Source organism: Ictalurus furcatus, chromosome 1 (assembly GCF_023375685.1).
Source record: "Ictalurus furcatus strain D&B chromosome 1, Billie_1.0, whole genome shotgun sequence".
In the NCBI taxonomy this organism is placed as follows: domain Eukaryota; kingdom Metazoa; phylum Chordata; class Actinopteri; order Siluriformes; family Ictaluridae; genus Ictalurus; species Ictalurus furcatus.
The window spans coordinates 17,430,330-17,442,030 of NC_071255.1; the positions used below are offsets into that span (position 1 = coordinate 17,430,330).

At 38.7% G+C, this 11,701-nt stretch overlaps 1 protein-coding gene across 2 annotated transcripts; it reads right to left on the reverse strand.

The window, feature by feature from the left end:
* Window positions 1-1,125: 1,125 nt before the first annotated feature.
* m6pr (mannose-6-phosphate receptor (cation dependent)) lies at window positions 1,126-11,655 on the reverse strand. Of its 2 annotated transcripts, XM_053630216.1 has the most exons (8): window positions 11,566-11,655; window positions 11,156-11,270; window positions 8,075-8,239; window positions 7,823-7,983; window positions 5,509-5,618; window positions 4,926-5,056; window positions 4,616-4,742; window positions 1,126-2,799 (listed from the first exon to the last, which is right to left on the reverse strand). In XM_053630216.1, the coding sequence occupies exons 3-8, from the start codon at window positions 8,227-8,229 to the stop codon at window positions 2,677-2,679; spliced, it is 807 nt and encodes a 268-aa protein (XP_053486191.1). In that variant the 5' UTR covers window positions 8,230-8,239; window positions 11,156-11,270; window positions 11,566-11,655; the 3' UTR covers window positions 1,126-2,676. The 2 variants fall into 2 exon arrangements, with proteins under 2 accessions (XP_053486191.1, XP_053486189.1); XM_053630214.1 differs by lacking the exons at window positions 11,156-11,270; window positions 11,566-11,655 and adding an exon at window positions 9,493-9,806.
* Window positions 11,656-11,701: the final 46 nt, after the last annotated feature.

Below are 11,701 nucleotides of genomic sequence, written 5' to 3' on the forward strand. Positions count from 1 at the left end.
TCATATAATCACTCTTTACAATCATGGTGAGCAGAAAAGCATTTCAGCATGCACAAAATATTGAACCTTGAGCTGGATGGACTACAACAGCAGACCACATTGGGTTTCCCTCGTGTCAGCCAAGAACAGGAATCTGAGGCTATCATGGGCTATCACAGACTCAACCAAACTGCACAGTTGAAATTAGGGGAAAAAAATCAACTGGTCTTTTACCAGTCTTCAGCTGTCCAGTTTCAGTGAGTCTGTGCCCATGATAGCCTCAGATGCTTGTCCTTGCGTGACGGGAGTGGAATCTGATGTGGTATTCAGCTGTTTTAGCCCATCCACCTCAAGGTATTGTGTCTTCTGAAATGTTTTTCTGCTCACCATGGCTGTTAAGAGTGCTTATTTGAATTAATATAGACATTTTGTCACCTCAAACCGGTCTGGTCATTCTTCTCTGATCTCTCTCATCAACAAAGTGTTTCAGCCTGCAGACCCTCCACTCAAAGCATGCATTTTGCTTTTTGCACCATTCTGTGTAAAATTCTAGACTGTTAGGTGTGAAAATCTCAGGAGATCAGCAGTTTATGAAATACTCAAACCAGCCCTTCTGGCACCAAACACCCCCTCCTCCCCACCACCACCACATTCTGATGGGTGATGTGAACATTACTCGAAGCTGCCATCACATTGCACTGCTGCCCCGCAGTTGGCAGTACAGGTGTTCCTAATAAAGTGCTCAGTGAGTGTATGTGTGTGTATCATTCATTAGGAGAGAGTGATTCAAATGAAAGTGTAAAGATATACATTAATTATTTTAACAAAAGAGCCCATCATAAGATTGAGTAAAAAAAGCAATATGTGTACTTCCTGTTAATAAACACACAATAAGACTGACAATGAGGAAAATATGAGTAATAACAGTAAATGCTAATCCTAGATTTGCAAACAGAATGGAAAAAGACAATTACAGGAAGTTGATAAACTGGAAAAAATACTATTTCTCTTGTTTTAAACATATTACTACAAATTGTTGTGATTCCGAAAAACATAGTTTGTAAGGCATAATTTTTTTTTAAAACTTCAGAATATCAATATGAAGCATATAGCAAATTGAAGGGGGAAAAAAAAACAACAACAGGCTGGTCATCAAAAGCTTTATTCATGTTCTCCCTCTGCCAGCAAAGCTAAATTGCCCCACACCATAAAAAGTCAGAAGTTTATATTCAGTATGGATTAACAGACTCTCATAAACTTGATAAAATTTACAAAACTTGTTTTTGAGTTGTACCTTGTGATTTTGACTACTACAAAAATTTGTATCCTGATTTGAAACAAACCTTCAGTCTTAGGAATTTGAGATTACAGAACCAGGCTCTTAGACACAGACTGAGCTCAAATATTAAGTTGGAAGCATTTTAACAACTAGTGCTTTAGTTAGGGGTAAGCCAGCCCAGTCTGTATCTTAGAAACTACAGCACAAGTACATAAGCAAATATTTGGTTAAATCTCCTTTAAAAAGCATCGTGTTTCCATTAAACTTAAGCTCAAGTGCAAATAAAGTCACTGTTATTCAACTTTGGAAGTACTTTTTTAAGGTCAGATCAGTTTCAAATCTCATTCCATTTCAAATTTCACAGTACAATCTTACTCTGCAGTGGACAACCCCACTCCAAGTTCCTATTTAAATCTCTACAAATATCAAAAGAAAAACAAAACAAAACACAGACAACAGCAGAATTAATAATTCCCCAAATACTTGCAAAAACATAGGTTTGCTTTCCAGACACACTTTAATATTCCACTGCAAATTTCCATTCATAGTCTTAATTAGTCAAAGACTTAGCCTTGTCATTTGATGACAATTATCCTTAGAATTTCCATTATCACATACAGTACCCAAAGTATTTACTCTCTATACTTCCTTTAGTAAAATTTAGCTATCATTCCATTCGCTCATCAAGCCAGTCTGACAAAAATATTCAGAATATGTCATCAGTAATACTATAAAAAGGTGTATCACATTGAAAGTCACTGCACTAGTAGTATGGTGTGAGTATGGTGATCTTTGCAAGAATACTTTAACACTACAGTGTGCTTTCCAGTGTTTTCCTTGAGGCTTACACTCACAGCCACATCAGTGGCACACAGCATCACCACCAGAATGCAGAAGTAACCACTAAATCAATATATCCATATTCACTTTATCAGAATGGAGGCTGTCACAAAAGCCTAGTGGGGCAGTAGCATGAACTTGTCAGTTCATCAATATCAACTGTAACTAATAAGTAACAATAAACCACTTAGTAAATTCATAAAGATACATTGTGCAGGCTTCTTTGGGCATGAATAGGATTTGAATTAACAAATAAAGCGTAGACATCTGTGAGCACATGTCTACTATAAAAAAAAACTAAAATAAACAATTATTTATTTATCTTTTTGGATGAATGACAGTTCTAACGTTTGTCCTGAACAAATCAAAGGTGTCAACCGTTCTGCTGTATATTTTTCAAATTTACAAGGAGAAACATAAAATTTTGTTGAAGCACAGCATTTACTTGTAAATATCTAAGAGCAATATAGGAAATACATAAGGATAAGTGCTTTGTTTAAATAACCGACACATGGAGAAGCCTTCCTGGCCTACACCTAGACAACCCAATGCTCAGCTCACTCAATCACACGCCATGATCACATTGGAAGCAAATGGTCATCCCTTTCCTCTGGCTCTTCTGATGGCTCAGTAGACACGCCCCTATAAGTGGGAGGTTCCTCTCTGCTGCCACGGGAGCGACACACTAAGTCACATCCATCCTGTGAAAGTACAGATCTATATTTCATATTTACTTCATTTCAGAGTTAACGTTTAGAATCCCAAATGTACAAAAGGCATTAACAGGCAATATGATTAGTCAAAAAATATAACTGAATACAAAGAGTGATTACAGGTCAAGTTCAAAAATAAAAAACATTACCACCCAACACCTTAAATATTTAATAAAACAAATTAAAAATAGCATTATATTCCTCTTCCATTGATCACTTACTTTATATATTTTATCACTTCCAGCACTTTTAGTAACTTCTCCATTTCCCATTTCCTACTTCCAGTTCATTTGATGAGAAGGGGGCAGTCTTATTTACTCGGGCAGTATCTGATGCATCACTAGCTAATAACTGTGGACAAGAGCTCAACTGTTACGGTCTAGGAATAGCACCACCTAACCAACCGGAACAGTGCATGCCTATTAATAATGCCACAGCGTAATTAACTCTATTATACTGTATATTGTTATTAAATATTTAGGCTCTGTACCTGTTCTGGTTTGGTTGCATTCACCCCAATTCTGTCAGGTTGCAGAGTGATTATTTGAATTATTGTAATTCCTGTTAGCTCAAACCAGTCTGGCTATTCTTTTCAGACCTCTATCAGCACTGCATTTCTGCCCCCAGAACTGCTGCTTACTGAATGTTTTTTGTTTTTCCACACAATTCTGTGTAAACTCTAGAGACTGCTAGGCAAGAAAACCCCACGAGATCAGCAGTTTGTGAAATACTCAAACCAGCCCATCCGGCAACAACCATGCCACGGTCAGTGTAAACTGAGATTACATTTTTCTCCATTCTGATGTTTGATGTGAACATTCAATGAAGCTCTTAACCGGTACCTGCATTATTTTATGCACTGTGCCAATCCCATATGATTGGCTGTTTGGATAAATGCATAAATGAGCAGCGGTACAGGTGTTCCTAATAAACTGGTAATCCCACAGTCTTCATAAAGCACTTTACTTCATACACATACAGGCTCTATTTCAGCTAGATTTTAAGTTTCATGCTCCACAAAAAGTAAACAACTATTGCAAGGGAACAAGATAAGCATCAATTTCAAAAGTATTTCAGAAGAATTATTTCCTATCCTGTCATTTAAGAGCTGTGTGCATGTTCTAGCTGAGGTAAGAGAGGGAAACTATTCTGTCATGACATTTTTAATTCAGGTTCAAAGAAATTTCTTAAAATATTTCAAAAGAACTTTCTTTAAAGCATGTTGACATTGATGAGAACATAGTGCAATCGAGAAGCTGTTAAATTTCATGATACTCCGTAATGCCTGGATAAGTTTGGACACACCTCTCATCATCATATAGGTAGTTAGGGAAATAGGAAATATGATACAGTTTTTGGGTTAAGTATTCAGCCTCCTTGAACTTTTCCACATTTTGTAGTGTTACAACCTGGAACTGAAATAGATGCAATTGATCTTATGTGTCATGAATCGACACAAAAGATCCCATAATCAATATAGTTTGCAAAACTATTTACAAGTAAAAAGAGAAGTTATGTTTGGGCAGGTATTCACCCCTGTAGCTATACGTACTAATGCAAGGCACTGTAAATGATTAAATCTGTGCTGAAAAGTGAGACGTTGAGAAAACTACCAATAATAAATGGAGATGTAATCCTGTACATAGTTTTTATTAAATTTGTTGACTGTTTCTGAATATTTTTTTTTCCAGTTATATATTCTCGACATATTTGCCAATTAATGACTTTACTGCCTTTTGGGGATTCCATATTCATGAATTGATAAAGTAAATAAATAAAAAAAGAAAAAGGAGGAGAGACTTACAGCGGACAAGTTGCCTATTTCTGTCCAAAAGCCATAGTTTGGAAACTGTTCAACTCCTTTTGCTCCAACGATCAATCGCTGGTAGAGAAATCCACTAATGAGGTAGACAGACAAGCAGGAGATGCAACTAAAAAGAAGAAAAACAAAACAATCACATAATTTTTCTATTATTAGATCATTTAAACACACATGAATATTCTACTACATTTTCCTCTAACTGCTTTCATGTACAATTCCATATTAGTGGTCAATGTAATTGTAGTCTAATGCTATGTTCTAAGGCTGGTTTGACAATGACTATTATACTCACATAATGAGAAGTATGGATCCAGTGCTGAGTTTGGATTCAATCACAGGACACACAGCACTGGAGTCCAACTCGAACAAGTAAAAACAGTCAGTATCCCTCTCTCTGTCCTCCTGAACCACTGTCAGCTGTCCCTAAAGGAGTGGAAAATGAGAGATATGAGTAAGATAGGAGGGAAACTGAATAATTAATACCGAATAATTAACACTGGTGACAGAGGCAATCAAAAAGGAAAAAAGTTTTACAGCTAGATTTATAGTGTCCCGCTGTTTGTCCCTTGTGGTTTATTATGGTACAGTAGGCGTAGCATATCATAGTGTGGCTAGAACTTTTCTTCCTTTCTACTGATGTAGGAAGAGGACCACTCAGCTGTCATAAAGCTTTGTTCATGTGATTGTGATGTTGACAACCCTTACTCATGTCACACACTGCACATGTGCAATCTATCCCCTAAAGTGTGTTTTTCAAATCTTCAGAAAGGGCAGAAAATAAATAAATAAATAATAAATAAATAAATAAATAAATAAATAAATAAATAAAGAGTGAAATTACTCTTTAAGAAAGCAAAGTCAGACTTAGAGCTCACCGCAGCCTTAGTTCTGTCACAGGAAATCATGATGATGGCTCTCCTCGGCTCTTTGGAGCAATGTTCACGATATCTATCCCCACCCAGGTAGATCAGCATCACCCAGTCACCTGTGGGGAAAAGCCAGAACAAAAGACTTTAGGCAGCTACATCCATATTCACTGATCTTCTAATCACGTAGACAAGGAAACAGCTCTTTATAGGTAGGGCGATATGACAAATATATACAGTATCTCACAAAAGTGAGTACACCCCTCACATTTCTGTAAATATTTGATTATATCTTTTAATGTGACAACACTGAAGAAATGACACTTTGCTACAATGTAAAGTAGTGAGTGTACAGCTTGTGTAACAGTGTAAATTTGCTGTCCCTTAAAATAACTCAACACACAGCCATTAATGTCTAAACCGCTGGCAACAAAAGTGAGTACACCCCTAAGTGAAAATGTCCAAATTGGGCCCAAAGTGTCAATATTGTATGTGGCCACCATTATTTTCCAGCACTGCCTTAACCCTCTTGGGCATGGAGTTCACCAGAGCTTCACAGGTTGCCACTGGAGTCCTCTTCCACTCCTCCATGATGACATCACGGAGCTCGTGGATGTTAGAGACCTTGTGCTCCTCCACCTTCTGTTTAAGGATGCCCCACAGATGCTCTTAGGGTTTAGGTCTGGAGACATGCTTGGCCAGTCCATCACCTTCACCCTTAGCTTCTTTAGCAAGGCAGTGGTCGTCTTGGAGGTGTGTTTGGGGTCGTTATCATGCTGGAATACTGCCCTGCGGCACAGTCTCTGAAGGGTATGTCACAGTACATGTTGGCATTCATGGTTCCCTCAATGAACTGTAGCTCCCCAGTGCCGGCAGCACTCATGCAGCCCCAGACCATGACACTCCCACCACCATGCTCGACTATAGGCAAGACACACTTGTCTTTGTACTCCTCACCTGGTTGCCACCACACACGCTTGACACCATCTGAACCAAATAAGTTTATCTTGGTCTCATCAGACCACAGGACATGGTTCCAGTAATCCATGTCCTTAGTCTGCTTGTCTTCAGCAAACTGTTTGCGGGCTTTCTTGTGCATCATCTTTAGAAGAGGCTTCCTTCTGGGATGACAGCCATGCAGACCAATTTGATGCAGTGTGCGGTGTATGGTCTGAGTACTGACAGGCTGACCCCCCACCCCTTCAACCTCTGCAGCAATGCTGGCAGCACTCGTACATCTATTTCCCAAACACAACCTCTGGATATGACGCTAAGCACATGCACTCAACTTCTTTGGTCGACCATGGCGAGGCCTGTTCTGGTGGAACCTGTCCTGTTAAACCGCTGTGTGGTCTTGGCCACCGTGCTGCAGCTCAGTGTCAGGGTCTTGGCAATCTTCTTATAGCCTAGGCCATCTTTATGTAGAGCAACAATTCTTTTTTTCAGATCCACAGAGTTTTCTTTGCCATGAGGTGCTATGTTGAACTTCCAGTGACCAGTATGAGGGAGTGTGAGAGCGATGATACCAAATTTAACACACCTGCTCCCCATTCACACCTGAGACCTTGTAACACAACAAGTCACATGACACCAGGGAGGGAAAATGGCTAATTGGGCCCAATTTGGACATTTTCACTTAGGGGTGTACTCACTTTTGTTGCCAGCGGTTTAGACATCAATGGCTGTGTGTTGAGTTATTTTGAGGGGACAGCAAATTTACACTGTTACACAAGCTGTACACTCACTACTTTACATTGAAGCAAAGTGCCATTTCTTCAGTGTTGTCACATGAAAAGATGTAATCAAATATTTACAAAAATGTGAGGGGTGTACTCACTTTTGTGAGATACTGTATATACATCACAATATCTGAGGACATTTCTACGATACACAATTTGTACCACAGTATAGAATTTAGCTAAGAAACTGTCTGCAAAACAGTAGTAAAATAAACAACTGTTAAACTGAGGTTGACGATACTTTTCTTTAATGTCTACGAGGACAAAGAAGATTAAGTTTTTTAAAAATACATGTCAAATCAACAGCATTCATTCAGTATCATTTCATTTGTAATTATGAAAAATGTAAACAATTCATCACCATACCGATAATATCTCCGGAAAGAGTATTGCATAATCATTTATCACAATATTATATCGATATATCACCCAGCCCTATATATAGACATACTGTAGGTATTTCTGCTGATGTGAATTTTGGATATCCATACAATATTTGTCTAATTGAGCTTTCATATCAGGTTGGGAGAAATTAAACAGCACTAAATTTGCACTTATGTTGTGTGCAACACATTGCTACTTACTCCCTTTAACAGCCTGTGTTGAATTGTAATTCCCAATGCGCACTTGGTTGCCTTTCATGTCCCTTTGCACCAACCCTGCATTTTTCAGCCCATCTGCATCACCACAGACTTGGAACACGTACGTGTAGTTCTCCTTCCCCGTTTTGGTTTCAGCAGTAAAACTATTGAAAGTGGAGAGAAGGCACTTTTGTGCAAACCTCTTGGATAGGGATAAATTCATGCAAGCAAGTACTGCAGGAAGTATGTACTTACCTCTGATTGGCAAGTGGCTCCAGGAAACTGAGCACGTTTCTCTCAGAGATGCTCTCATGGACCAACTTGCACTTCTTCGTGTTGTCACTTGCTTGAGCTCCAGTGGCCATGAGTACAAGAAAAGCGAGCAATCTCCAACACAGAGGCTTGTTCATGACTGAAAACCTACACAAAAATGTGCATTATATAGTTACATAATTATGACGCGTTATGGCACCGTTCCTTCTAACGACAGCCAGTCACGAGATTTAACCATCTAGGACAGTGGTTCTCAACCAGAGAGAGATCTGAAGAGGGGGCAAATTGTTTTCAAGGAAAAAAACACAAACAGGGCATCATTTGGGAACTCTATGTATTTTATTGCTTTTCAAATAGAATGTGCATAAATGAAAAACCCCACGTTCCCTCTCCCTCTGTATTCTCTTTTTGCTGGGGAGAGGCGGAGCTTAGCCTGCCTTTTATCTAGCGGTCACTGCAAACCAGTGTTGCCAACTTAACGACTTTTCAGACCAATTTAGCGACTTTTTTTTGCAAAACAAAAAAGTGCCTAGCAACAAATCTAGCGACTTTCCAAATGTCACCAGTACTGTCCTGCAAGTGCGAGGTCTTGCTTTCCCACTGCAGTCACACCTCTCTCTGCGGCTGCTCTGTTCAGTGAGTGTCTGAGAGCCAGAGATTTAACAATGTCATGGATAACGAGACGCGCCCTTCGTCCCAATTTACATCATTCATATGCGAATGTTTTTAGAATACAACACGAATGCAGTGCAACGCAACATGTTTTACATGTAAAATAGTCCACGTTATTACAGTCTATTTCTCTTGCTCAAAGTAGTTATAGTGTTCAAATTTTTTTTTAATCATTCATGTTCCATACCTGTCCGTTATATAGTTTTATAAAAGTCATACTAGTTATATAAAAAAAAGTTATGAAAAGTAATTTAAAGAGTACAAAAACACAAACGCAATATATATATATATATATATATATATATATATATATATATATATATATATATATATATATCTAAAACAGATTTTATATATGGGGGTTTACCACATGATGGGGGGCTTGGGAGGCTTTAGTTACAAAAGTTTGAGAACCTCTGATCTAGGATAAGGAAGTTCACACAACTTACAGTTTCAAACAATCAAATCTACACTATAAAATAATCAAACATGCATTTTTAATTATAGCGTTATGCCCCATCTTGTTACAGGGTAAAGGGCCGAGTAAAGAGAAGTTCATTATTTGTCTTTTTATTATTATTATTATTATTATTATTATTATTATTATTATATTACAGTTTCCCAAATTGCTACCACTGTCAAAAGGCCAAATATGAGCTAGGCAGCAAGTTTTAATGATGCACTCTCATTTAAAACAACAAAAACAGCACCGATATCCATCAACTTACCTTGACAGTTCTCCAAGCTGATGTATGAGACACGATAGAGCAATATGAAAGTAAGCTAGCTAAAGATGGCCAGGTGAGCTAGCAAGTTCCTGTTTCCTGATTAGCAAGCTAGTTACAGATAATGTAGATCTTAAAGCACCGACACAGGTGCACATATATCCATGAGTGAGCGTGAAAGCAGTAGAAAACGGATATAATTTTATGTCCAGGACGGTCGCTGTTACACATCGGTTTAAACCTGGTAACGGAAGAAAAGTCTCATGATCCAGTTTATCAATCTTAAAGGCGGAAGTGAAACTGAACCACTGAGCCACGTGACTCCTCGTGACGCGGAACTCGGCGTTACAAATGCGCCCATGGAGGTTGAGTTTCAGAGTGAAATTAGGTCGTTAGTTTGAACGTTATGAATGTTTGGATGTGTGTAATTACTACGCAGTATGCCCAATTTGTGAATTGTTGTGAATAACAGAAAATGAAACTTGATTTAGACTTGCTTCAATTAGCCTGCTGTGGCTAATGGGGGCACTAACCATACAGATGCTATCATCCAGTAACAGTTATACATGCCCTAGTTATTCAGCTAGGTAATATTTAATAGTTTTGCCTCATTAATAATATTCAGATGTGAATTCAACTCCTGCTTCATTATTGGGGCAAGGTGGATTAGTGGTTAGTATGTTTGCCTCGAACCTCCAGGGTTGGAGATTTGATTCCCGCCTCTGCCCTGTGTGTTTGTGGAGTTTGCATGTTTCTTCCTGTGCTCAGGGGGTTTACTCCCGGTTCTCCGGTTTCCTCCTCCAGTCCCAAGACATGCATTGTAGGCTGATTGGCATTTCCATATTGCCCGTAGTGTGTGAATTGTGCCCTGCGATGAACCATGTCCATGGTGTCCCCCGCCATGTGCCCTAAGTTCCCTATGTTAGTCTCCAGGTTCCCGCGGCCCTGTGTAGGATAAGCAGTACAGAAATGGATGGATGGATGTGGTTCAATATGAGTAGATACAATATGAAAATTATAGTAGATTATATACTTTTGGAAGGTTCCTTTTCGTAAACAGCAACACTTATTAATTGCTCTGTGCACTGGCCCAGTAAATCGGTGATATTAAATATTTCACTATCAGACAGCCTGGTAAATGTACCCTGCTGAAGAAAAAACATTTCAGAAATTCTAATGGTTTCCACTACAAATATCATTACAAGCCATCAGCTAACCAGTAAAACCATTACTATTGGTCCATAATGGTATAACCTGACACCAATAGAAGGCCACATATTACCTGTAGAGACCCACAGGTTTCCATTAAAACCATTCAAAACATTACAAATTCTGTGAGGGTTTTTCATCAGGGTAAGATTACATATCAAACTGTAGTCTGCTGAAATTCACCACAGGGTCCTCCATTCAATTGAACAGTATGCTAACTGACATAGGGCACTTCTGGAGCCCATTTCTGAAATTTACTTATTTAGCTTTACTTTTGTGTTTTACCAGGTCTGGCTTCCGACACCCTGCCACTAAATACAGAGCAGTGTTACCAGTATTAAACTCAGCAACGTCGGTCACACCCATTTCTTTAACTTGACTGCCATCTGTGATCTGTCGTTACAGCATATGAATACAATGGGAACACTTTTAAGTAGGGCTACCTGATTACTTTTACCTGATTTGACTTCTGTTTAGGGATCCAAAGGTGCCTCATCAATAAACAGATTCATCTATCAGCTTCTGAGCTTTGAGTTGGATGTATTATTGATCTGGATTTCATGAGGTCTTGACTGAAAACAATTAGCAGAGTTTAGAAATCATAAATGAATGCAATAATAAATCTGCATCATTCAATATTTTCTTTCCCGCCTTTCTAATTATGTGGTTTAACCTTTATAAATGCTTTATAAATGCTTGTCTCTCTATATATACCTTTAGTGTTGCCAGTAACTTTCAGTGTTGCATTTTTCTTATGTTATCTCTAACACATGTTTCAATGTATCCAGCTACTCTCCCTTCCCCCTTTCCTTATACCTGTTTGTACCTGCCTCAGTGTGTGGACACACCCAGCAGCTCTCATCTTACCAATCAAAGTGCAGCAGAGATACACTTAGAAGGTCCACTTCCTGTTTCTGTGTGAGAAAGGAGCTCCTACAAGCCTTGTGAGGAAAGGTGATATGTCTTGGACTATAGGACCAATAATCAGGCAGCTATTTTAGTT